The sequence below is a fragment of the Aulonocara sp. 'chitande type north' Nkhata Bay genome, linkage group LG13, assembly GCF_057382095.1.
Source record: "Aulonocara sp. 'chitande type north' Nkhata Bay isolate Kocher_YH1m ecotype deep benthic linkage group LG13, A_spYH_male_GT1.1, whole genome shotgun sequence".
Classification (NCBI taxonomy): Eukaryota; Metazoa; Chordata; class Actinopteri; order Cichliformes; family Cichlidae; genus Aulonocara; species Aulonocara sp. 'chitande type north' Nkhata Bay.
The window spans coordinates 8438031-8465957 of record NC_141356.1 but is presented as its reverse complement, the minus strand read 5'-3'; the positions used below and the strand labels follow the sequence as shown (position 1 = coordinate 8465957).

General features: G+C 42.5%; 1 protein-coding gene across 7 annotated transcripts in view; it reads left to right on the top strand.

Moving 5' to 3' along the window:
- Positions 1–15974, top strand: part of fgfr2 (fibroblast growth factor receptor 2) — a 38019-nt gene extending 22045 nt beyond the window's left edge. For 4 of the 7 annotated variants that reach the window (XM_086258534.1, XM_086258539.1, XM_086258538.1 and 1 more), the window contains 11 exons: positions 57–201; positions 1933–2133; positions 3638–3776; positions 5804–5925; positions 6756–6866; positions 7519–7709; positions 8356–8478; positions 9567–9637; positions 12066–12203; positions 12742–12847; positions 14237–15974. In XM_086258534.1, the coding sequence (XP_086114660.1) occupies positions 57–201; positions 1933–2133; positions 3638–3776; positions 5804–5925; positions 6756–6866; positions 7519–7709; positions 8356–8478; positions 9567–9637; positions 12066–12203; positions 12742–12847; positions 14237–14401 (1512 nt within the window). In that variant the 3' untranslated portion in view covers positions 14402–15974. Of the gene's footprint in view, positions 1–56; positions 202–1932; positions 2134–3636; positions 3777–5803; positions 5926–6755; positions 6867–7518; positions 7710–8355; positions 8479–9566; positions 9638–12065; positions 12204–12741; positions 12848–14236 lie in introns of all 7 variants that reach the window. The other 3 variants (XM_086258535.1, XM_086258537.1, XM_086258536.1) reach the window with 3 other exon arrangements.
- The last annotated feature ends 11953 nt before the right edge of the window (positions 15975–27927 follow it).

Below are 27927 nucleotides of genomic sequence, written 5' to 3'. Positions count from 1 at the left end.
TTTCTCTCTTTGACTCTTCTACTTTCACCTTCCCTCTTTTCCTCCTCCTCTTCCAGACTGCAGGTGTTAACACCACAGATAAGGAGATAGAAGTTCTCTACTTGCCCAATGTAACATTTGAAGATGCTGGGGAGTATACGTGCTTGGCGGGTAATTCTATTGGGATCTCCTATCACACTGCTTGGTTGACGGTGCTTCCAGGTATATACACCCATGTACTGTCTTCTGTTTCTCTTTTCCCGCTCTCATTCTTCTCCAAAAATGATTGGATTGTGTCATTTCAATTATCTCTCTGGAAGGCAAATCCTCCCTCTGGAGTCTAATTCACACAACTCAAATAGCAGATTATGGCTAGGAGCCAGCGCGGCCATCATCCAAGGCAATGCACTGCAAAAAGCAGGGAGAGCTTGTATTCTATAATATGATATGGCCTGGTGAGCTGCTGAATGCTCACAGCAGATGACAGGGTGGTTTGGTGTGCTCCAGCAACAGTTCAAGTACCTGTAGACTCCAAAACGTGGGGAAGGTTTGCCTTTCTTCTGTCGCTCTTCTTTGTCTCCTGCTTCTCGGGGAAAGTCTTTGAGTGCCACAAAAATAGCATTTTTTCCCCCTTATGCCTCAAGCTGTACTTTACCCCCTTCTGGCTCTGATAATTGGAATCTTTTAAAAACTCTTATTTCTCCCTGAAATAAAGGTTGAAAGTTAAAGCTCAACACTCGCTTCACGTTGGCTTGACTTTCTCAATTATCAGAGCCAAAGCTTTCAACTTCTGCACAGTGAATGTCTTATGGTTGTGTGCGTCGTCATTTATCAACATCCTTTTTTTTTAATCCTCTATTTTTGTCCATTGCTGAATGTCCGGGCTGTAATTACACATGCCAAAGGATGAGAAACGTAAAACTCATCGACGAGTTAGTTCCAGGCTAAACGGGTGATTATTGATGCTCAAGTTCCTTTCAAAAAGTACAGTGGGCATTAAATGTGACTGAGAGTAGCTGGCTGTCGGCAGCCCTCAACAGACAGCCAGTATTAAACCATCATTAAGGCTGTAACAAGATAATAGTTTGGGTTTTGTCTGTAAACAATACCGCATAATGATCACAAGCAGGCTATTTCCTCTGGGAGTAATATGCAATATTTATTACACTCAATGAGCTCTATCTGCACGGCTGGCGCCTTTAAGGCTGTAACTCCTCTGTGTGTGAGTGTGTGTGTGTGTGTGTGTGTGTGTGTGTGTGTGCGCTGTGGTTTTTGGACCAGCAGATACAAAGTAGGCTGAAGAAAGGTTCCTACATGTACAGTAGCTTCACCTCCAGCTGGCTGAAAGGCAGTTTGGTTGGCTGTACTGTACAAAAGCCGTGTTTGTGGTCTGGAGGCTATGCATTATGGAACAGTCTGTTTCTATAGTGTACACACACACACACTCAAATATAAACTAAGACCATTTCTGACAGGAAGTTCAGGCGATACGCAACCATATAGGACAGCGCTTTCCCTTTTGCAATCTGAAGTGAAGCGTTCATTGTTCCACCGTTTGTGGGTGTGGGTTTGTGCTCGCGTGTCTCCAACATTAGCACAGAATGCAGACAGATGCAGGCCTGGTTGGACTGGCTGAGTCAAGATTTAATTGTCTGTTTAGACTGTTAAGCCCTGTACGGAGTTTCTAGACTTTTTTTGTTTTTTAACAAGGAATGCTGGGAAAAATAGAGAGGAGAGGATATGCAACAAAATAATTTTTGTTTAGATAGTTCGTTGATGGTGATTACATTTATACATGAGTCACCTCCAGAGCATCTGTCTCTGTGTTTGTCTGTCTGATACCCGTGTTTGTCTGTGCAAATGGAGAGCACGTATGTGAGCAATCCTAGAGAGTGTTCCTTTAACCTTCTTCGCCTGACCTCACCCTCGCTGCCATTTCTCTGTTTTCCTCAGCCCTTGAGAAAACTCCTGAGTCCATTTCCCCAGACTACGTGGAGATCGCAATATACTGCGCGGGCGTCTTCCTCATTGCCTGCATGGTGGGCATTGTGGTGGTGTGCCGCATGAGGAACACTGCAAAGAAGCCCGACTTTGGTGGCCAGCCAGCGGTTCACAAACTGACCAAGCAGATCCCCCTGCGCCGCCAGGTAACAGAAAGTAGATAAAGAGTTCTAAAGGCATCTTACACCTCTAGAGGAGAATAACACACATTGCATACATGCTGAAAACACAAAACATAATAACAGACAGTCTAGATGATATAGTTGTTTTAACTGGGGGTATCAAACTTATCTTACAGGCCAGTTTAATCTCCAGTGGGTTGGATATGCACAGCCAGTGCATAATAATCTATTAAATAAACTTTTAATTACTGGTTCTTTTGCAAATCGAACTATAATAATGCACTTTTTTTCCCACATTCAGTCACTTTACTGCATTACAAAGAAACACTCATGCTGCAAGTCAAGCAAATGTGTCAGCATGGCTCATTGCGTTGATCACCTTTCTTGGTGTGGTCCAGCAGGCCAGGGGTTATTTCTTTGTTAGTAAGAACGTCATAAAACTAATGAGGACTCCAACCTCTGGCTTGCATAAACTTAACCTTGCAACACACAATGCTTCTCCACTAAAATAAATAAATAAGCAGTAAAAAGTCTCCAAATTTGGGACCCTTTCTTTGCAGTTTTCACGCTTCTAGTCCAAGGGGCCAAATGGGATCGTTTTTGTCAGCTGTACCTTTGACAACCCCTGATATAGAGTAATGCTGAAAAAATAAAAGCTGCATAGCAAATAATGAGAGGTGAGGGGAAAAAACATTGTGGCACAATCTGAGCTACATAGTTTTCTCTCCTAATGAAGGTGTTGCCACAATTTAAACAAACAAACAAAAAAAACATGCTATTTTTTTTGTTTTTTTTTATGATAACCATTTCTTTTAAAAGACCAAAGTAAGGCCATGTCGTATAAAGAGCAACAGAGCTCGCAAAGACTTGAGATAAAAAAATGCAGTAATCAGTTTTGTTTCTTTCTCACATGCCTCTCAGGGCTTTCATACATGGTTGATACACTTGTAAATAACACAAAGATTACAACTGATGTGGTATCTTAAAGAATCTACTTCCAGATCTCATTTAGGTGGCGTGCATTTTTGTACAAGTTAGCACTGCTGCCTGAAACTGCAGCCACAGTTTTTCTTTTTTTCCCCTTTTCTTTTTTTCACCCTGTGTATGAGCCACAGTTTTCCCTCAAAGGAAAACCAAAAGGTACAAAAAGTGTTGGATTACATTCTGCAGAGAGACTGATTCCTGTGTCAAGGTAAGGTTAGGCTGGAGGGAGGAGAGATGAGCCCTGGAGACGGTGGCGAAGCTGAGCATTTAACACATATTTATCAAAATTACTGTTGCTGCTCAATTAATCATCATTGAAATGTAATCTCCGGCTCTGGGAACGACTTTATCGTAATACCAAAGCCTTAAATGTGGAATTCCCAAATATACTACTTGTGCTGACGCGCCAGAGTTCCCAGCAATGTTGTTATTTTGTAAATAAAGTAGTCAGTCGTACATGCCTCAATTACTCCTCTAGTGATGCCTCGGAGCTCTAACTGATCTGTGAATCCAGACCGCGGTGATCAGCCAATCCCCTTTCATCCTGCAGGTCTCAGCAGACTCGAGTTCTTCCATGAACTCTAGCACGCCTCTGGTGCGCATCACGACACGGCGGAGCTCTGCACACGATGAGCCAATCCCAGAGTACGACCTTCCTGAGGATCCGCGGTGGGAGTTTTCTAGAGACAGGTGAGAAATATTCTTCCTTTTCCTGTCACAGACATTATCCTTCCTACTTACTGGTGTTTTTGTACCCTGAAGAAAGGAAAACCATAACTGATTATTTTTTCCCTCAGAAAAGAATTTGAGATTAGGCTCGTGTCACGCAAATAAGAACTCCCTGTTCTTATTTGCATGTCTCACCACTTTACAAAATGCCAAATAGACAATTATGTAAATCAAATTCAGCTCCTGCATAAACCAAAAAACACCTGAAAATGCTGATCTGCTACCCAGTCCTGCTTTCTTTTGAAAGGGGGTATTCAGAAAAACACTAAGGATTCAGAGCCTGTGTGCAGTAATTGTTTGATGGTATGCATAATACTTTTTTGGGGCCGTCTTTGAGCCTCTATCTGATTTGATCTCACCTGCTAAATGATCAGATTAATCGTTTTTATAGGTGAAGAGTGCAGACTTTAATGACTAACTGTTAAAGCACAGTTGTGGTAACTGAGATAAAGGGCTGCTGGCTCATCTGTTGGTGCTTTAGTAAAATGACCTGAACTTGGCACGCTGCACACCGCCTCATCATTACAACGACTGCTACGTCACACTCTCGCTCACCCGTAGTGACACACACACATGCTTCTGTTGGGAAGGAGCGAAGATGTGCTAATTAGTGGTTAGCATTCACAGCTTTCATCTGCATGTTTGGGCTAGGAGTGTTTGCTCGGTTTCATACCAGAGGAATTAGCACCGCTGAGGTTTCGGTTAGTCACAGTAACTACAGCCAGTGATAAGCTTTAGGGTGGATTTAAAAGGACAGCAAAGGTTAGAGCAGTTTAAAGCTGTCTTGAGGCCTTGCGTTTTGAAATGAAAAATGAAAATCCAAAGCTGTTAGTCTGAAAGGAGGCCTGTCTTTTGTTAAAATGAGTTGTTAAAAAAACAGAACTTGGATCATAAATAAAAATTTTTAGCACCAGTCATCAGTGGGGGAAAAACATTTCTGATATCATATTAGACTTTGTGAGTGTGTGCTGCTGAATGGCATTCTGCTGAGGTTTGCTTTTTTTTAACACTTAGACCCCCTTTAGATGAAGCAACCATAGTTGTTTTGTCTGGGTTGAATAAATGCATGCCTCTGTTTGAGTCTTTATTCCTTGCTTGCCATCCTACCGCCCGAGGGATCACGTTGGGCTTGCAGAAGGCTTAGGAATGCTAACGTTTGCAGTTTGTGTGCAGGAAAAATAACATTGATTATGTGTGGCTGGAAAGACAGACTGGTTGTCATTGAGTGTGGACAGACAGAGGATTGTGTTACTACATAAGGGCCACAGGCTTTTTTCATGTCCCAGTTTGAATATTTACATAGCCTGTACACTGAGCCTTAAGGTAAGGGCCTCTACTGTCAATCAAATAACAGACAGGAGGCTACACTACCAGCTCAGTGGTCTGATTGGTGCTGCAGCTCTGATGCAAAGTTATGAAAGAGCCTGTGTAAGAATTTCTCCCCCTGATTGATAAATCAGTGTAATAGAGTTTGGACGTTAAATTTAACACCAGATTTTGAAACATGCACCTGTAAGGCAAACTAAAGGAAGAATTCCATCCTTCTGAGGCCAATGTTTTAAGGCTAAAGTAGGCTCTGTGTAATGACTTGAGAAGAGTGTATATTGAAACATGCCAAGAGAGGGTAAACAGTTTAGAAATTAGTGCTCTCCCTGACTTTATCAGACGATTATCGTAGCCACGTCTGCCTTCCTACCTACTGCCCTGGCAGAGGCTGCGGTCGCTGTGCCAATAAAACACTCACACAGACACAATCTGATTTAAACGTAGCAGTCTAGAGAAAAAAACCCCAAAACCGATAGGGTGAGGTTGACAAGCTGGTTCTGTGCCAGGTTTCATTAACGCTCTCTCCCACACTCTAACCTGTTTACTGCAGCACTGTGGGTGAGTCAGTGCACACAAATCAGCCTCATGCATTTGTCTCCCTTTCTGCAGCTAATCAGCTTCCTGTCTATTTTTCCTTCTTGCTTCTCCTTCTGTGGCTGCAGGTTGACCCTGGGCAAACCCCTTGGTGAGGGTTGTTTTGGCCAAGTCGTAATGGCAGAGGCCCTGGGCATCGATAAGGACAAACCCAAGGAGGCTGTAACTGTTGCAGTCAAGATGCTGAAAGGTAAGTGAGTCTCAGTAGCGTTGTGTGTCAGACCGCGGGGATAAGATGTACACTTACTTCATTGTGTCTTCTGAGCAAGGTGAGAACATTTTACAGGTGATTTATGTTCCAGTGAGGGTTCACTAAAGGTGCGTGGTGGAGCCTGGGGCTGTCGTTATTATTCCTTATTGGTGGTTGCTGAGTGACAGCTAGAGGGATGCAGGTTGGGAAGGTAAGGGTTAGGGTGCGGTTACATACCTGACCCCAGAGCAGCAGCTGGCTGGAGCTCAGTCAGCACCCACACAAAGAAGTAAGTCACACTAGCAGCACTGCTGAGATTAATGAAAACAGGAGGAGGGGGCACTGGGTTGGTTTGAGGTTGCGGGGTACGGTGAGATCAGACATGGCAGCAGGCTATTGAGCCGACCTCGACAGTATACGTCTGCTTTTTTAAAACGACTCCAGATACGGTAATGGTGCAGTGGAATGCAGGCAATGCCAGTCTGGCTATTGGGATATCTCCACTTGCTCAATCAGTTCCATGACAAAAGGAGCCTGTGCAGCAGATAATGAATCCAGATTGAACGTCTTTAATTCCTTCTCCTCCCTTGCCCTGGTGCTGAAAGGATGCCTCTGTAGTCATTGTGGGGAGCTTCCCTCGCTGCTGTAACTCGAGCCGACATTGTCTGTCATCCGCACTTAATCAGACGCACCTAAAAAACAGGGTGCTGTCTAAAGGGACAGCTCCTTAGTCCTGAGCCAAAGGGTTAAAGGGGCGTTTGGAATATGGGGTGTGTGTTTTTCAGACCTTCTCTTGGCAACCTTTAATATGTGACTTCTTCTGCTGTTAGATGACGCCACCGAGAAAGACCTGTCTGACCTGGTGTCAGAGATGGAGATGATGAAGATGATCGGCAAACATAAGAACATCATTAACCTTTTGGGGGCCTGTACACAAGATGGTGAGTGCATTGATTGTGAGAATCAGTGTGCATGCATATGCAGATGAGTTTGCTGATTTTCTGTACAATGCCATAAAGGTTTGCCACAGGACCCTTTAGTGTCCTTAAGCACACTTGTTGAGTCCCCATGAAAACAATACTAAAAACCCACTGGCTTACTCTGCTTAGTTAGTCTCAGGGGACAATGTTAAAGTCTTTGAGGTTTCCAGTATAGCTGTCACTAAAAAAGATGATAAAAAGCTACATTGTCATCACATGATAGTCAGTGGTTTGCTCTTCAGTGAGCGTAGTCTCTTTCTGTGCACACGGGCTGTTCAGCTGCATGCAAAGCAACAGGAATCGTCTATTCATATGCAGATTTGTGTTTGGAGCAATTACTGTGAAAAGGAAAAGAAGAAAAAGAATTGGCTATTCTGAGTTTTGGAAATGCACATAACTGTTGAAATGCAGCTCTGCACAGACTGGCTGCTTTAATGCCGTTTCTCACACAGCCCTTCTCAACTGTTTTTGAGCAGAAATTTCCATGAAGCAAGCGCTGGTTTTATGATCTGAATGTTCTGTTTTTCATTAAAATTCACTCTGAATTTTGTCACTTTGTTTCAAAGGGAATAATTCAAGTTCAAACACTTGTTTGGCTCCGTCTCTTGTGCAGGCCCCCTCTATGTCATAGTCGAGTACGCCTCCAAAGGTAACCTCAGGGAGTACCTCCGAGCCCGCCGGCCACCCGGCATGGAATACTCCTACGACATCGCCCGTGTCTCAGACGAACAGCTCACGTTCAAAGATCTGGTCTCCTGCACTTATCAGGTGGCGCGGGGCATGGAGTACCTAGCATCGCAGAAGGTAAGGAGAGGACACGCACAGACACAGACAATGCCCTGTTCTCATATCGATCGCACGCTTGCTGGTTGCCAAAACAGATCTCGGTGCCAGCACACAGAGGGTTTGATGTGCTGTATCCACAAAGGTTTTACGTAGAAGCTTGTATGTGCTTCACTGTGGGAATACTGTCTCCTAAAAACACAACTCTTACCCCGCCTCTCTGCCCAAATCCCTACATTGTCTCTCATTCCACTACAAAAGCCCCTCTGTGTAGAAGAATTGTTAAGTTTTCACAATAGGGGTGCAGCCATGTTGGCCGAAAGCAGCATTACGCTCCCTCTAACTGTTGGAATGTGACAGAGCACGCTGCCTCACACGCACGCACACGCTAAAGTGCATATGTACAACCATACATGTGTCAAGGTATGCGAGGAATCTTTACTGATCCAGGCTTGTTGAAGACTGTGTAGTCGATGTGGCGTCGTGTTATTCAGTCCAGCACTCCCTTTGTGCAGGAGATTTCTGGATGATTTCATGCACCACAGACACTTTAACACCATCCCAAATAAAGCATGCACCTGTTTCCAAGTTGATTTATTTACAGAATGAGGTAATTGTCTTATTCTCATCTTCTCCCTCCCCCCTCTTTTCTCAATCCACATCTCAGTGTATACACAGAGACCTGGCAGCGAGGAACGTCCTGGTCACAGAGAGCAACATCATGAAGATCGCCGACTTCGGCCTGGCCAGGGATGTCCACAACATCGACTACTATAAAAAGACGACCAATGTAAGTACTCTGCGTGTCAGCGGATGCTTTTTGGAGAGCTTCAGCGGGGGATGAGTTCACCCTCCTCTCCTTTTGCTCCAGTTCCTTCCCTTCCCTCATCTTTCTGTTTCACTCCGTTTCCTCCGCTGGTGTCTTGGCAAAAGCTGCAGGTTCCCAGGCGGCCTGTGAATCTAGTGCTTCTGGAGACTCTGCCTGTTTACCCCTCAGTCTCTTGTTCTTTTGGTTTCATCGACACTTATACAATTAGCCCAGAAAAGAGACCGAGCGAGAGGGGAGGGAGCAGCAGCTTAGCCGTAATTGACATCTCCATAGCGGCCCAGTGGTGTCTTTCTTTCCCACCGCAGAACGTTGTTGCCTGCGCATCCTCATTTCATATGCATGATTGCCTTTTCATCGCATGCACAATCACGCTGAGAACTAGCTGACAACAACAACAATATTCGATGATGCTGACGGTGACGAAGATTAGGGAAAGCAAATGCGACAATGATTGAAACGGGACCAATAAAGACAGAGGCATCATTGTAGTGCTGCATTTTTTTTTAATATTTCTGTTAATCTTCATTGGTCTGACAGGAATGGGACACTTTACATCAGCCTTTTATTGAATTGCTTCATAATTCTTTATGGAATGAATGAAAACTACAGCAAATTCAGATTTTGTGTATTTAATTTGCTGCCCACCACAGCATCTGTAACTAAAGAATACCTATTTAGTGTCTGAATGATAATATATACTCACCAAGGTCGCCTTGTCAGCTACGCTTAGCTTCCCGGCAAGTGTTTCAATGCTACAGTGATAGACTCTTCTTTATCCGTGACCCTGTTTATCAGCTCTATTGCCCTAACAATGTAAACGTTCCTCAGGGAAATCCATTCTCCCCTAGACAGTCGCTCCTCTAGTGCCTTATTCCCTTGACTACTTCCACATATCAGCTTTTCCAGGAGTAATGAGATCTCCTGGTCATGAGGGATTTGAATTTCTTGCTGATGAAGCAAGAAATTTAGAGCTCGGCAGTCTTTTAAGGGGTACATTTTATTTGACCTCTCACCTGAGTGTGTGTGTGTGTATGTGTGTCCGTCCTCAGGGTCGTCTCCCGGTGAAGTGGATGGCTCCAGAGGCACTCTTCGACCGGGTCTACACACACCAGAGTGATGTGTAAGTATATAACAAAGTGTTTCTGTGTCCCACCACTGTAAATAATCCAAAATCCATTTACTCACATCAGTGGTACATTAAGCTTTATCATAAAGTAAAAGATGCTGTCACAGCTATTTTCTATAGCCTGCAGTCAGAGTGATTGTTTTTCATGGGGTACAGGAACAGAGGGTAGGTGATGGTTTGGGGTTTTTTTGGGGGTTTTTTTGGTGCAGTGTTGGTGAGTGTTAGGTTGAGGGGGATGACTGGCTGTAGGGGGCCAGTAGTGGCCAGTCTGTGGCAAAAGTGAGGATTTCACGCTAGACTTGGAGCCAATGCCGTGTTACTAATCTGGCCGGCTTCAAAGGGCCTAGAAGGAACCCGGAGCACACCAGCACCTCCTCTTTTCCCCCTCTGATTCACCCCTGCTCCTCCGGCCCTGCTCGGAAGTTTCCCATCTTGTTTGGGCCCCCCATGCACCTCTAAACGCAACAATGCTGCAGCCTCCCTGTGCAGGCCTCATCCTCCCTGCATCCAGCCTCTTTTAACTCCCTGCCATCCCCTCTTCACTCTCCTCTCCTTATTCAGCAACACTTTGAACATGTGGATCATCATTTTGGAGCAGTTCCACGATCAAAATACCCCCCCCTTTTCCCCTACTCTTCTTATTTTCATTCATCTGGTATGTGAATTGCTGACCCGTCTCTGTCTCTCTTTCTTTTTAAGATCAAGAGTACTCATTCTAAAAACAGAACAAAGGGAGCGCGTCCCTCTCTTTTTGGTGTTTGAGTCTTATGTGTTCTGACAGCATTCTTTGAAGCTTCAGCTCCAGACACTGGCGGCAGAAAGTGTATGTGGCAATTAGATAAATGCCTTGCATGCTGACCCCTGGGAAGGGAGGCTTTATGTGTGTGTGTGTGTGTGTGTGTGTTTCAGTCATACAGCAGTAGCACACTAAATATAGCACTTATCCGTCTAAGCCCTTTGATAGAGAATTTCTTTCCTGTCCGTGCCTCTGTGTATTGTTTGTGCACATAAGGATGTGTAAGTACACATGATGCCCTTCGTGTTCCACAGCAGCAATCAATAACCCTAGGAAGTACAAGGGGGAGGAGCTGAATGGGGGGTGGGGTGCAGTCATGAAGTGGCCACTGTAGTTCTGCTTATTAGCTCACCGCTAATTACGATTCATCACTCACTTTTAGTAATTGGCTTTTTCTCAGAGGTGCAGTTGGAGCGGCGCTTACGCTGGTCGCCAGAATGACAAGCGATCCATACGTGACATCAGATTAAATGAATACATGAATTCCAATTGAACTCGTGTGCTGTTGTTTTGACTTTACAGTCCAGCTGTCAGGGCCTCGAGTATTCATATTTGCATACGAATCGCATATTCATTTATTCTCTGGTTTTTGTGCTGCATTCTGTCATCAGAAATTTCAACAATAGAGAACAAAAAAACCCAACTGAATGTTTATTGACTGGTTGTTTTTTTAAGTATAGATTCTGCATCTAGTTGGCTGGAGTACATACAGATCCACCTGGCCGCATTCCAGGTCAGGTAAATTGACCCCAAGCGTGTTGCTTTGTTTGGTACGTCATGGCTGACTGCAAGTAGACACAAACTTGTTCTCCCCAACAAGCGCTGAGCGATGGTTACAATCTCAGAAAGGAGAAATGAGTGTGTCAACAAGTGCAGTGATAGAGCAGAGAAGAAACCTGGCTGGCTGGTTGTGTAAACAGATGGAAGATCCTGATAAATGCCCAACCTGCCTCTCTGTGCATACTTGCCTAGTTAGACCACTAACACAGATTGTGGTTGCCTGAATGCATGTGCACACACTGCGTTTTGTCAAATGTGTCTGCACGTTACAATAGCTGCAGCCATTGGGTGAACATGAATCAAGCGTGCTGTCATTGCTCGAATGATTCATTTGAAACGCTCGGTACGCGATGATGACATCAGCAGCATGAAAGCCGATGATGTTAAACAACCGGATGCTGCAATGAGGAAGTAGTTAAAAATTAATAGTCACCAGCCACCTCTGGAGTTCTTTTGTCTTTTCTGGCTCTTTTGTCAATAGTGGGTGGTCCAGCGTTTGTTTTGGTGTGGTGCGATCAGACAATGCGAGTCTGTGCAACTGGCCAGCCGGGAACAAAAGCCATCATTGAGATCGGGGCCAGAGTAGCACTGGCAGTGCGTTTGAACCACGAGTCATTGGACAACAGAAAGAGGGCATTGACACCACGGCTGTCACACTGTTGTAATTTTCTAACCCATAGCCAAGTAAATGTTATGTATGTAAATGATTAGAAGCTTAAGGACATTTGTACTGGTTTGCAAATTCTAGAGCACTATTTACACAGATATATATTTCCTGCTCTAGTCATTCTTAAACACCCTGGTTAACATGTTAATGTGTATATATGTTCATTCTTGTGTTGCCAGCTGGTCATTTGGGGTGCTGATGTGGGAGATCTTCACCCTAGGGGGCTCACCCTACCCTGGCATCCCCGTTGAGGAGCTCTTCAAGTTGCTTAAAGAGGGCCATCGCATGGACAAGCCCGGAAACTGCACCAACGAGCTGTAAGTTTAGCTTTTTTTTTTTTTCTGCGAAAAGCACATATTCTCTAACTGAGCTGCTACCAAAATACACATCACGTCGTGCATCGAGACTGAATGCCAGCCCAGTCTCCCATCAGATCCATGACTACGCGGCTCTGTGTCCACTCAGTCGGGCTTCTGCACAGCTGTGCCTGTCTGCTATCAGTGTCCTCATTCACAATGAGACCTCTGCAGTCAGCAGACAATGGCACAGTTTCTGCGGCGGTGCCACAGCGAGAGGGCTGATGGGGGAATAGCAGAGGCGGATAAACAGAGAGTACACATTATAATATTAAAATAAATCCAAAACACTGAGAGACATGTTTCTAATCAACAGCAGGGCTTCACAATGTGGGGAAAAAAAAAAGTCAGAGTCTGCAGTTTTTGTTTTTTTTTTCTTTGATAATGGAGAAATCTGAGTGAGCAGCTTACTGTATACTTCCCTAAACAATTTGCGGTCCTTCCCTTCATCCCCAGAGTTTTTCTTTTAATAAATTGACCATAATTATCTCTTTTTCAGGTACATGATGATGAAAGATTGCTGGCATGCCATCTCATCCCAGAGACCCACCTTCAAGCAGCTAGTAGAGGATCTGGATCGCATCCTAACCCTGAGCACCAATGAGGTGAGCGCAGGCTTGTCTTCTTGATTTCTGGGTGGTCAGAATTCACACTACATAAACCTTGCTGGCAAATGGGAGTTGAGCATTCCATAGCAATAAAATAATAATGATACAAAAGCTTCTCCATCCAAACCAAATTACGCTCTTGCCAATGCATGCATGTGTCAGAAAAATGTTGCATAAGGATTTTTGTGCATTAGCCGCGACATTATTGAAATAAGGCCTAAATAGTGACTGAAAAAAAGGGGCCAGATGATTTGATCCAGGCCTAACATAGTTGCTACGGCCAAGTAAAGTTGCCCAATCATCAAATCCATACTTTGCTCCTTATGACGGCCCACTATTTTTTCCATTCCCCTTCCTGTCTCGTGTGATATCCGAGTGCCGACCTGAAAAGAGGCCGTCGATGGAAAGCTGTCAGGACTCGTCTTCTCTGGAGCTCGAGCTTCAGGAATTTATGCCAGCAAAGCCCCACTTTGAGTTTGAACTTTTGAAATGTAATAAAGCGTCTTTTTCTTGCTTTTTTTCCCCCCCTCTCCATCCTTTCCCTTTTACCCCAAACCGCTGGCAGATGTGGAGATCTTTAGTAATATGAGCCTTTTCGTGTTGAGCTGGGAAAATGGAAGCCAGTGCTCATTTTCTACAAAACCCCAAGAACTCTTCCTCCTCACAACTTGTCCCAATAACAGCCATGAAAGACTGGGAGGAAAAAAAAGGGGGGGAAGAAGGCTGCCTCGGCCGACAGAAAAGACCAAAACAACTTCCCAATGCTGGCTAAAGTCAAAAATTAATAACAGCTTTCCATCTTATTTCGTTTTCATTTAGCTGTGCTCTGCCAGTTTCTTTATTTTTTTTCCCAACAATCTTGTAGTACTTATGTCTGGCGCTTCAGTGTCAGATATCAGATCTGTTTGGAGTGAAGTGAGATTGAGGTTTATGCCACATCCCTACCCAAGTTTCCTTCTCTAAATGTATCCTCTTGTCCCCAAATCCTATCCATCTCAAACCACTCTGTGGTGGACGAAAAATGCGTCCAGGTCGGCCCTGCTAGCTTCAAGCTCAGTCAGCAGTCCAACGTTCACTTTATTACCTATTATTCCTGCAAATATTTTCATACAGTATCCAGTTTAAGATTGCATTTTTTCTGTTTCATTTCATAAGTCCTCCCAGGGTTTGGATAAATACCATAATAAAGGTGATACTCTTCTACTCCACTGCTCTCCCAATGCTCTGGAAAGTCCCTAATCCCGTCGACTGGATTTCAGCACGAAATTTGCGTTCTTGTGTTTGTTCTAGATCTTCTTCCTCTTACGTCTTCGAAACGTTCCTTCCCTTTGTTCTGCGTGTAAGCGATCTCACCCAACCCTCCCTTTCCTCTCTCTGTGTCTGCAGGAGTATCTGGACCTGTGCGCCCCAACAGAGCAGTATTCCCCCAGCTTCCCCGACACTCGGAGCTCCTGCTCCTCCGGCGACGACTCCGTGTTTTCCCACGACCCATTACCGGACGAGCCCTGCCTCCCCAAGTACCAGCACATCAACGGGAATGTCAAAACATGAGCCCTCATCCACCCTCGTCCACCTAGTTTGACCTACCCTAATCCTACCTGTCGGAGTCTTAAAACACGCTCCAAATTTCCTCCACCCGCCCTCCCCATCACCTCCTGTGGCTCCCGGTGGACTAATGGGCCCAGACAGGACTGGGTGGTGGCAGCGCTGCTGTCACACTCTCATACTGCCATACGCTCACACTTTATATATAAATATAGGACATGCTCACATGAGGTCTTAAAGGAGAGGATAGGGACCTTAAAGAAGCCTTTTTGTACTGACTGAATGAAGTGATGTTCCCAAGGGACTCTTCTCCTCTTCCTCTCTTGATATAAACAGAGATTTTTCATTTTGGTTCTCATGTTTATACCCAGAGTGTTTTTTTTCTCCTTTTTTGCAATCAACAATGTTTGGTGGTCCAATTCCAGTGGCTGGCATCCCAAGACTGTTGTGTACTCCTGGAAGAATGTATGGGTTCATGTGAACTTGTGGAAAAAACAAGGGACCAGAAGAGGACGGCAAATAGGAAATGGACTAAGAGACAGAGCTGCGACTAACAAAACAGAAGAATAGGTGGAGAGCAAATATTAAAAAAAAGCAAAACTTCTGTTTATTTTGTAATATTAATGCATTTCTTTTTCAGTTTTATTGATAAACCTTCCCAACTATCCTGGAGGAAAAAATACACAGTATAATGTATAGTGCTGGGTATATTTGTAAATATATTCAAATATGTATAAAAATATATTATATATTTACAATGAATTATTTTTTGTATGGACTTGGATATAACCCCCACCCTCACCCCGACCGCCCCCTATATGAGTTGAAAGCAGGTGTGCTAACAGGTTATGTGTTCTATGTTTCTCGCCACACACACGCACACACGAATACACACTTTAATACACACAAACACCTGTCTCACACTCACCCAGTAACACAGTCGAGTATTGGCTTTCAGGGACCGAGGTACCATGTTAATTTATTGACTTTTTTTTTTTTTTTTTTTTTTTTAATGAATCAAAAAATATAAAAAATAATATGGAAGAAATTATGACATTAATGATGCTGATAATACATAAATAATCCATTAAAAATGTATGGTAATTTAAAATGATCTTTCAACAGTAACAGGAAAACTATTTTTAGTGGGTTTGAAAGATCCAGGTTTTGTAAGTTTTATATATGAATGTGAATATTAAGTTAAATTTTTCGAAAAACTGTACATTTTATAGTCAGCTAATCCCTTTCTTATGTAGATCTTAATGGCATTTTTATCCAGTCGTTCTTAGCAATGCTTTAGGAAATAAGAAGACTGGATATTTATATATGATTAAAATACATAAGAATTTGGAAACGCATACCAGCAGTCTGCTCCCTCAGTTTGACTAGATATAGGTTTTAAATTTCCGTGACAGAATTGAAAGCTGAAAAACAAAGTGTTAAATCATAAAAGTGGTTTATTTTATTTTATTTTTGTTGTCGTTTTTTTTTTTTTTTTACTGGACCAACTTTAAAATGTTGTTTTGCAAGTGTTTATGCCACATTTGCGAAATAAATGATGGAAAAAAAGATATCACGACCCAATGTTTGGCTTTTTGAAATGTTTTCAGTGTGAAGTTGATTAGTTTTGCAGCAAGTGGCACTTTGTTTGGTTTTCCTAACACTGCACATTGTGTTGTACAGCTGCACTCTCCTCTGACCTAAATATCTTTTCGCTTTGTATCTGATAAGGGTAGAGTTGATTTAGCTGTTACTACTGGTATGCTTGGATTCTTTGCTTACTATGTAAAGAGAGGAATTTGTTACTCTGTCAGCCATTAAATCACACAAACTGCACAAATGTACAGGGGCTCTATGAACAGGCAGATGACGTTTTTCTGTTTCATTTCTGATAGAAGCTGTCCAGATGCAAAACCTCTGAGCTCATCACAAACTCAGAGTAAACCTGATCAAATTAGATATTGGATTTGTGCCAGTGGTTATACCGGCAGTTTTGTTAATGAATAGGGGACTCCTCATTCTCTTGATAGCTTTCCTCTGCGTCTCTATCCGTCTGACTCTGATCAGCCGAAGAGTCTGTTAGCCTTCTAATGTTCTGATTAGCTAATTGATTTCCATTTTATTCTTATCAGTATAGATTTAAATCAACGGATTCAGTTGTCTGACCTTATTTGATGTAAGATAATCAAAGCTGATCTATTAGCAAGTGTGATTGTTAGTGGCAGATGTGGATTTGGTTGCATTTGGCTAATAGTGGTTAGCTTGCATGCACACACACAGCCGATGGGTTATAGAAAAACCCAGTGAGGCAACAACAGTCAACTATGCTAACAGCTGTTGTGCTAGCTAAAAAGAATATTGTTAGCATGCTGTGTTAACTTTTTCTTATTAACAATAACCATAAAGTAGCTTACGATAATGATTCAGAGAATTATTTAATGAAAAATTAACTGCTAAATATGAACTTGTTAGCTATATGAAACATTACTGACCAAAGTTACTTGCAGGACTGTGTACCTAACTTTTACTTTTTAGTCTACTGACTGAATTATGTCGGTTCTACTAAACACCTATTTAAACCTACTAAGTTTTTGGGTACAGAGTAGACCTGGGTCAGAGGAAGAAAAAGAGGAAGCCCATGTAATAGCACGCATGCTGAAACTGAATTTAGTTCAATTGAGTTTTATTCACAACACCAGTCACCTTACAGCTTTGAAAGGTAAAGACAATGTTTGCAAGAAACCAGACAAACTCAAAGAGCAATGGTGGCATCCTGAAAGTCTAAGTGTGGTTTAACTTTTTACAATTCAACACATTTATCTTACACAACGCAAAGCCGACCATGGCAACACATTCAATCTGAAGAAATACTGGTCAAATACAAAATATACAATGTGAAGAGTCTACCATGTTGGATACAGACCTACAGCTAATGTTAGCACATGTGTGTCATCGTAGAGGAAGCTTAACCCATGGTTAATGATGATAAAGATGAAACTGTAAGTGCGGCCACCCTATCCACATCTGGCCGTTAGGTACCAGTAGTTGGATAAGTTGTTGTCTGAGAAATAGGTTGATGTCTTTTGACTAGCGGCACAGAAATTTCTTATAACAATGCTATTTATCGTAAACAGGCAGTATATTAGCAAACTTTCAAAGGCAAAGACTCTAAACATTTCTATTTAATATTGCAGTATGCGAACAGGGACTGATGTCAACATTAGACACACTGTCAAACAGTGACCAAGGCAGCTGGTGTTATGTGTAAAATGTATTATTTTAGAGAATATGAATGTACTAAATTGTAGGTACTGGTAACAGTTCAAATGTGAAAGATACCCAACTCTAGTTGCTACAGTTCATTTTGTGGATGGATGAACATTTAAAAAAAAAGAAGAAGAAGAAGAAGATTGACTAAAACCTCCATCATACACACTAAAGCATTTTTTTTTTACATAAACCAGGAATCCACCCCCTCTGTTACCAAGCTTCAACTTGTTGTGAATAAAAATACAAACTTTAGTTCCAAGCCTTCCTCTAACAAACGTGTCCCCTCATGTCTCCGGAACCTGAAAAGGGCTTGGAGGAAAAAGTCAGATAGTCAGTCAGAAAACATTCCTCTTTTTCCATAGAATAACGGGGATGAAAGCAGCTACAGAGGACTGGAGGGGGTTTGGAAAGAAAGAGTGGCAGGATAAACCTTAGCAACATACACTCTCATTAAAGGGGTAGAGAGAAGAGAAAGGCAGCCGGATATCCACACTGGCTTTTGCAGACTTTTATCAGAATGACTGCCTATTGTGCTGCAGAGGCAGGGAGGCGGGGGGGACTCCATGGAGACCAAATAGAGGATTAGATTGTTCCAACTTGACAAAATGCCCTCTGAGATGTCACAGCATTAATGTGAAACAAATACACGTCATCTGATTTTCTATAGGGCATGTTCTATCAAGAAATACATTATCAGGTCTGCTTATGCATTGTCAGTGACGTAGGTAGAAATAAGTATTTTGGTTACCAATAACTCGGTGATGCGAGAGCCTGGGAACCAAATGAATCTTGGAGCTCGTGTTTAATTTGCACTTATCAAATATCAGGTATGTTTAAAAAAAATTCTTTGCCCTGATTGATTTTGAATTTATTTAGCTGTATTCAGAGGCATTTTGAGTAATCAGAAATGAACTATGCATTTGTCTGGCAATCCTAGATTAATTATATGACAACCAACAAGATTATCTGTATTTAGAGTCGTACTGATATTTCATTGTCTATGGATGTTTATGGTTTATAAACTCCACACTGCCCTCATCCAGTGAAAACATACCAAGGACTCAACTAGCATTGGTGTTTTCTTGCCCTCCATCAATAAAAACAAGCCATCACCCCTGGCCAAAGCCCTGAAGGAGTTTGGGTGCCTAATGTCTTGAACCTTAACCCACTGACCCTCAAATATTAGCTTTGACCAATTTTAGGGAGATGGGGCCGCTGCCAGTGGACACAAGCTGACCCCTTTATGTTCAAAAGTGAAAGTGGGTGTTTTTTTGCAGGACAGGACACTTCATTTGCTACAAGGTTGAAATTGAGGCCATCTGGCAGTGTGACAGGCGGATGATTTACTAGTGTTGCCTAACATTTTGGTGGTAAAAGTGGTTTTCACTTTGATTCTGCCTTTCCACCTTGTACTTCATTCTCTGCGTCCTTCATCTTGCTCTGCTCTCCCTGGCCTAGCCATCTGGCGAGGCCCGTTGTGTTTGCACAAGGCTCGGTCCTCTGGAATGTCAACATAAGGCTTTGTGTGAAGCCAGAGGAGCCCACATCCACAAGAGATAAGACCCCAACGACCCGGATTGAGGAGAAAGGGTCAGCTACCAGGATGGCGGTGGCTGACTTAAAGTTTAACAAAGTGGGCGGGTGACCTCCATATCCGCGACTTAATCCTGAGAGACACTCTCACCACTCATCAGAATCCAGCTTTGCCTCATCAGTGGCAAAATCCTATTTTTGAGTAGAAGGCATCCATCCGCTCTCCACCGCCAACTTAATCTTATTATTTTATACCCAACCTTTGAAGCAGATATTTTAGTAAAGTTCTTCCCATTGACCAGTTAGCTGACAAGGCTGAAGTTCTCAACCTACCATTTGCACTGTGTAGCAGATGAATGGTTCATTGCTAGGTCAGTGCTCACGAGAGGGAGGGGTCTACTTGTGTTTGATTAAGGGCTTGCAAGGCACCGTGTCTAGTTCTGCATGGAAGGATAAACAAGTCGAGTATGTGCCTGCATGTACGTGTGGATGTGGGATGTGTGTGTTTTGTTGCCCCGTGGGATCTTCTAAACATTCGCTAACGGCACGGTTGTGTCAGAGCATCTGTAATTCACAAATTCCACTTCCAGTTAGTTTATATGCTGACTCTGCTACGTCTGAAGGTCTGAGGTAACGGCTCTTGGAGTGTAATCATAGCAAAAAGAAGAGTTGAAACTAAATTGTTTAGAGGAAGATAATGGGATAGAACTCCAAAACTAACATCTTGCAGAAGAGTTTAGATTACTTGTGTTTGTTGACTAAGCAGGAGTCAGGAGAGTAACAATGTGTGTTGTAAGAGGGTTAATTATTGCCCACTACAGAAAATAGAGCTAGTTTTGTTTCACACGCACTTGCAAAATTATATTGGAATCCAAAACAGTGAAGTTTGTTACACTGGGATAATATGGCATATTTTACAGCTCTGGGTGTGTTCTATAAATGGGCTTAGTCATAATGTTCCCTGCCTAGTGATGGCAATCACACTCACCCCATCAGTCAGACAAATCCCCCTGTGTCTTGTCTTACAGTCATGAAGTCAGCAGTGACATCAAAAGCCTTAAACCCTGACGTACTCTGATGATTACCTGCCAAGGTGTCAAACGTGGGTTTTCCAGTGGCAGGATTTTTCATTCTGTGCACTGTGACTAAGGCAAAGATGTTTTTTTTTTTTTTTTGGGGGGGGGGAATTATAACTACAATTGCACTTTCGATTTGCAACAATTTAAAATACCCAGTTCCTGAGTATTAGTCTGTACAGTGTAACTCTTACTTACAGTTGTTCTATACTTCTCCCATAAAGAAATATCCAAAAGATCAGAGGTCTGGGCAGACTGCAAACTTGTTAGTGGAGACATTACAAATGAGGATTTAAAATGGCTTATAATGCTGTGCAATCCTATAAAATTTGATAGTTGAGTCGATACCAAGAAACTACACGGCCATACAGATACTTCTACCCTATAAAGGCAGCTTATAAAGGTAGATCAGTGTGTCATAACTAAATAAATCATCATCAATCTGCAAATTCTGAACACATTTTTATGATTATTTTTTACTTATTCCACAATAGTTAGTTAACATAACAAAACACCTTTCAAAAGCTTTTCATGTATTTTGAATCTGGGTTTTTGGAGACTTGTGCTGGTCTCTAAAGCAGTCTGGGTCAACCTTTGTGGTTTAAATGTGTTATAGGCTATAAATCAAATAGACGTGACAGTCAACAGAAAAAAGTTCAAATGTTTGTCATGGTGCATGAAATACATTTATTCAACACAATTCAGTTGGCTACGTACTGAAATGACAGGATAGAGAGTAAAAACAAATCTATCTACTGGCAATATTTGGACTGATCCACCCACCTCTACTGGCCTGTTACTGTTATTTTAATGGCTTATTATTATTTGTCCCCTATAGCTGTGGTTCATTCTGTAGAGCTGTTTACTGTATATTCATCATTTTATTCTGTTTTCTTTCTGCATCGCTGACTTCTGGGTATGTAGGGACACGAGGTCAATCTAGAGTCACAGTGGAGAAGTGTCTTGTTCTTTTGAGTTACTGTAATGTGGAAAAGTTAAAACAAAAAAAGAAGAAACAGCAAAATTCAAAGAAATATGCATGAGCAGGTTTAGAGTTAAACTCCTGTTCTTTCCTTGTATAATGTCAGCTGAACAGAAAATGCAGTATATTACTGACAGGAAGACATACTAAAAAAAAAAAAAAGGCTGTACATTGTAAAGAGTGTTTTGCCTCCTCTGGTCTCCGTGACAGGAGACAGACTGGATGGAGATAAATGGAAGTGTGTAAGCAGGGTTGTTAACCACTCCAGAGCTGCTGCTGTCATGAGTAAACACAGACCCATGCCAATAAAAAAAAAAGTGCCCATAAACGATGTTTAATTGAAAACTGTTCAGGAGGGCAGTTCGTCAGAGCGATGACTCCCAAGACTCCAGACACACACTTTTACGCATGAGGAGGAAGACGACGAGGGGGAGACGGGGAGGAAAAGCAGGAAGTGAGTGAAGGGAGGACAGGATTGATAGAACTGGGAGGTTCGAATCGTTTTACTCTCCAAAAAGGTAAGAGTGAAAGAGAGAATTGTCACATGCATGATTAAGAGCCAAAAGTACTTCCTAAGGAGGAATTAAGATTTCAACATTCAACTTTTTGTCATTCAGAACAAAATGGATATATTTCTTCTTGCAAAGCATTTATATACAATAAGCTCTAAGCAACACTGTGTAGTGCATAAAATTTCCAACCAAGTTTGCACATAGTCAGCTGCAAAAGTTGGCGCCTACCTTTGTAAGGTGGACTGTTTTTGCAATCTAAATAACAAATGATCACCATGACAATGCCATGGTGACGGACGGGGTATAAATCACAAGGGAAATAAATCACCCGAAGACCCTCCACCCCCTTTTCACCTGCATCGCTCTTTCCTAGCTAACAACAAGTCGACTGTTTCTCTGAATGCCAGCACAGTTCATTTCCTTTCACCCCCCTCTACTCAATTTGTCAATTTCAGATATGCTTTCAATGGTTTGTTGGTTCTTTTTGCTGCCTGTGTTTGTGTCTCCCTCCTTATTTCCCTTCCTTTGCTCTTTCTTTCCCGGCGAATTACCCCCACGCCCCCTCCCTCTCTGTCTCTCTGACTTGTATGGCTTGCGTGATTGCATACTGCTGAAAGTTTGGGGGCAGGTACAGGGAAACCTCTCCCTCTCTTGTTCTCATTCTTTACAGTAAGGAGGTCATTAAATAAAAGTGTACAGTGAGTGATATGCCTTTCTACCTGCCTGTCTGCTTAGAAACAACAAGAGCCTACTCTGTCCTGCCCAGGCAAGACGAGATAATTATAGCTACTGACTTAATCACTTACCTCAAAGGCTTTTGGGTCTGCAGCTTCTTGCTTCTTTCTTTTTGCGTTTGCTGCCACCTGCCAATTGTGCAGTGTTGCAACATTATGAATCGCTGTTTTTTTAATTTTATACAGAAACAATGATGGGTGTAGGCGCAGCTTTGCCATTGACGTTGGTTTGCAAACGCGCACAGAAGGGCAAATGGTTCAAGGTGTGTCTTTGGCTTAAACTTAGACACAATGTGTGTTGTGAGTTCATTTGCAGGTCAGAATCCATCTCCTCTAGGCATGACACATTCATCCATTTCTCACATTTTCAGAGAAAGAACTTGGGTTTCTTAGAGAGTCAGATCTGCTACAGCAAGTCTTTCTCTACACTACAGATCAATGAAGCGCTGATCAATAATACACTAGTGCTCTGCTTCTACCTCTTCTACATGCTTAACCTGTGTGTGCGTCAGTGATATTACTGTCCAGCCTTGTCCTTTTGCTACAGTTGGGAACATATGAATCTGAAGATTGAACTTCAGCCTGTTTTTACAGTGAATACATTCCCTCCCAGGCTCCATGAGGTAGCCGGCCCCTGGCTGAGCATTGAGAAGGGGGAGAAAAAGGAGAGAGGGCCCCTGAAAAGGTGCTTTGTGCTGGTTTAGAAGGGCCCGAGGCTTTCGCCTGTCAGAGGTTGTGGTTGTAGGCCAGCAGCCAGGCCTTCAGACCCTCTTGCTGGCAGACAATGAGCTACCATCTGGTGTGACGAGCCCTTCCTGAACTGCTCCGTGAGCTGCACGGAGCCAGGCTGGGTTGAGCTGGTTAGGCGCTAGGCTGAGACACACCAGAGAGGGCTGCGAAAATAAACTATTGGTACTTTGCTAAAAATTCTTTGGCTCCAGAGTCAGAGGATCATTCCCATGGGAGAACAGGAGAAAGGCCTCACACTGAGCTACACAAACAGAGCACTGAACAAAATAACTTTAGTCTCCTAGAACAAATCCACGAATGTGATCTGGCTTGTTGATGATTGTATTGGCGTATTAAGAAGAGGATAATGATGTTTGAACTGCACTCAGAAACCTGCTCAGGTTGCATTTGGCCTATGTAAAATGTCTTGACAAAATAATGAAAAGAAAAGAGGGGGGCGGGGGGAGTCAATTGTGTGAGATGAGACACTATCATCAGAAGCGATTTATCATGTTTATGGAAGTCTGTGCCCTGGCTGTCATCAGCAGAGGCAAGTGGGAATGATCAGTGCACTACGTGTTGCTGCAAACACATTTAAGGAGCATGTCAGAGACAGGAGGCTTCTTGACTCACCCATTCATTGGCTTTGTTTACCTTTTCTGATCCAGAACAATATATTCTAAGACTACGGAGTCTGGTGAAGGAGGGAGATCGACAAAGCCCGTGTGCTTGGCAGTCAAGACTCATATAGGCTCCGATTAGGTCTGTGCAATGCATATGCTCCTCCACGCACTGCTGTGTTTCAGCCACACTGCTACACATGAAAAGGAATCAGTTTTCCCCTTCATCTGAAAAAGCAAGATAATTCATGGTACATTAAGTACGAGGGAGAAAAATGTGAACCACATTGTGCCGGGTGTTTTCAGTGGGGTAAGTTTCTGTGTTTCCCCATCCCCTAACTCCTGCAAATAGAATAAAATTCCTTAGCCCTTCTGGAGATGGCCCAAGCCAAGCAAATTATGGGCCGAAATCTTTTTATATGAACCTCTGTCACGCAAAAAAATATCACTAAGCCCCATCTCAAGCTCTTCCATCCCCTGGAAAGAGCCTTGCTTCGTCCAATTCCTCTGAGCAATGCCATTATGTTGAATCCTCAAGGCCTCTCTAATCGAAAGGGAGAGAAAACAAACACAAGGAGGAAAAGCCTGGGCCCAGCAGAGACCACTTCAGAGAACTGGATGCAAAACAAAAAAACAAGTTTCTTAGACTTAATCTAACACAATTAAAGATCAATTCATCAAAACTCATCATCGCTTCCTTAAGGCTTTACAGTCGCAACCCACCCAGCAGTAATTCAGCTCGGGCGATATTGTTATGGTTTGGACCATTTTCCTACAAATACAACATCAGCAATGGTAATAATGATATGAGCAAGTGTATGAGTGTTTCATCTAATTTTGTCATGTCACTGTTATGTTGTTGATTACAGTATTTGAGAGAAAACAAAACAGGCCAAAAACAGAAGAACTAAATAAGACCTGAGTTGGAATAAACTGCAGGAAACCTTTAAAGCAAAACGAAGTTACTTCCTCACCATCTCTGGTCCAAGTGTCTTCATAGGAGCCCGCAAATCTCTGTATGGACTCAGATCCTGTCCTCTATCTAAAGTTCAACTTGGTTGTGAACCACTCAAATGGCTCTGTTGTTTACAGTAGTGTTAAGTGCATACCCCTCCAGGATCAGTCAGAGCCATAATCCCCTCTTCATTCCCACTGAGGCCCAGAGTGTGTGTAAGTGGACATGGGTGATGGCAGACAGGGACCGGCCCACCAGCCCACCCATTCAAGCCAGCCACGCAGCTTCAAACAGACACGGAAAAACATATTCATTCTTAGACACACACACATACACTATGTGTGTGCATATATATTTATATGAGCACTAGCACAAACGACAGAGAATGAAACCGAGTAAATGAGAAAACTTTTCATGTTTTTGTCCCGTCACTATCCAGTTCTTTTTCTGCTCTCCCTGCATTTTTTATGTCATGTCACCTTGTAAAGAGACTTTATGGTCTTCCCAGACCTCATGGCTATGGTGGATTGTTGGGGCTTTAGAACCCTTCCAGGACCTGCACTTAGTGCGAGTGACAAGAGAGCATCTCCAGAGAGCTTTAGCAAGCACACTGGGAAAGTTTTACTCTTATTTTTTTTTTCCATTTATCTCTTTGGTTAAGTACAGATTTACAGCAAAGCAAAGAAAAAGAAATAGGTTACCGGAATTACAAAGTAGAGCCAGTGGAGTAAAAAGAGAAAGATGCATTATTCACATTAAATTTTATATGTATGAGATCATAAATTTGGGAAGAAGTACATGTTAAAAGTGACCCTGCCTGTTAGTGATTCCAAGTAAATCCAGGCTAAGCATTCAATATGTCTTTGATCCAATTCAACTAATATCCTAATGATGTGTGAGCTGTTCTGGTTTCAGGATTTTTTTTATTTTTTATTTTAAAAACAACTAATTTATAAGTGTATGGTCTCAGTTACTTTTCAACACAGCACTGTTTTAAGTTTGGAAATTGTGGCCCCTTTAGGGTGAAATAAGACACTGAACACATGATTTCGAAACAGTAGTCAAAAACAAAGAGATGATCTCAGTTTGCCTACCTATTGTAACGTATGTTATATTTATCCATGTCTTTGCAAAGCGTTTCATAACCACAATGACAAAGTTCAGGTTCAGATGAAGGATCAGCTTCTCCAGCCCACGTGTCAAAGTGCCCCTCAACCCCAAACTGTCCCAGATTCTCCCATTGTTATGTGATTGTGGATGAGGGGAAGAAGCTGCATAAAGTTCCCAGAATAAAGCACCATGTAAATTGGTGAAAGCAGCTACTTTCAAGAGTAGAAAAGTGTTATTTAAATACCAACCCATTAATGCACATGCAGGCAAATGAGGGAGCATTAAAGGGAAGAGGCTGATATATTCTCTGTTGACCTCAGACATTAACAGTCTCTATCAGGCATGCCTTACTCCCATAAAACTGACACATCACCTAACAAAACTACCTTAAAGTGTTTGTCACACAAGCTGTACACTTGCCAGGTCAGACAATGGGAAAAGCGCAAGTCTTATTACTTTTATTATTTATTGAATTCACCTGTGGCCCTAAAATTGTTTCCACTCACACCCCAGGTCACACGACGCAGGACACCATGTGCTACTGCAGTCATATATAAAATGTGCAATATAATATAACTGTCAAAAGAGGGACTAAATGGGAATTCCACACGACAGAAAGGAGGAAAAGGGACTGGAGTGGTTCTGGATGCATGTTAATCTAATCAGGTATATGTTACCCATTAACACTGAGGTCTCATATCAGTCACATCTCTTATACCACCACCTTCACTTACACCTCTTTCCTTCATTCCTCAACATTTTCTGTCTTCCAGTCTCTGTGCAGGTCTGCCTGTATAATGTACACTCAGAGCCAGTGTGGGACCTCAACGCTTCGCTTTAAATCATGCAATTAATGCTCAGCTCGGGGATTTATACTTCGTGGCAACAGCATTTCCTCAGTTTATATATGGCCGTGGGGAGACATTCTTATGAAAGGAATGCAAAAGTCAAAAGATCCAGGGAATCACATTTTATTTCAGAATGCATACATTGTTCAAACAGTTCATTCTTTCTATTTTTGCATGAATGCTTTTATAACTTCTTATATGCATGGATGGATATGAGGAGTTATAAAAGTGGGCAATAGTTGGTGCATGGAAACGTTTTGCATTCATTTTTGCATCTAGCAAATTTTATATGAGGGTGTTCTTTGTGTAACTTGTATATGTTTTAGAGATTTTAATGCAGGTGCAGAGAATACGCAGATGTTTCATTGTGTTTTGGGTATTTTGGATTTTCTTTTGCCTACCCCTATTCTTAACCTCCTGCCTCAGGCACCAGTCTGACTAGTTTTATAATTTATCCCAGACAAATAAGCTGGCTAAAATGGACATAATGAACAGAGAGCAATGAGTCCACAGCTAAAACCTCCCTTCCTGACATGGATGTCGTCACAAAAGCAAATACTCTTTAACTCAACTTTGGAAAGAAATGCTGTTTTTTCTCTCTCCCCCACAACTCTCACATTTTAATCACGGATGTCTATATTGACACTCAAAACAGAAACCAAGTAAACACTGAATAATACAAACCCTGGTTCCTCACCAGTTTCTTGGTGTGAGAAAGCTCCAGAAACATGCATTTGTAACAAAAAGAGCCAACCGCAAATTCCTGAGGCTGTCCAGTCGTCTGCCACTGCCTCAAGTCCAAAACCAAAACCACTAAATATTCAAGACCACAGAAAATTCTTCAAGACAACGGGACCCAAGAAACTGATACTACACACACACACACTACCTGCCTACAAACGAACACTAATAAATCCCTGTTATGTCTTCACTCGCACTCACAGACATGTCAATTAATTCACAGCGCAAGAGCCACAGAGAGAGAACGAGGGAGACAGAGACCCTTTGTGAAGACAAAGACAGCTGTCAGACGAGCACATTTAGAGCAAATTGAATAATCATAACGATCTTCATCAATCACCGCTGAGGTAAATATGAATTTGTGCAGGAGGGATAAATCACCCCTGATGAATTGAATCCATTTAATTGGGCAGGCGTCCCGA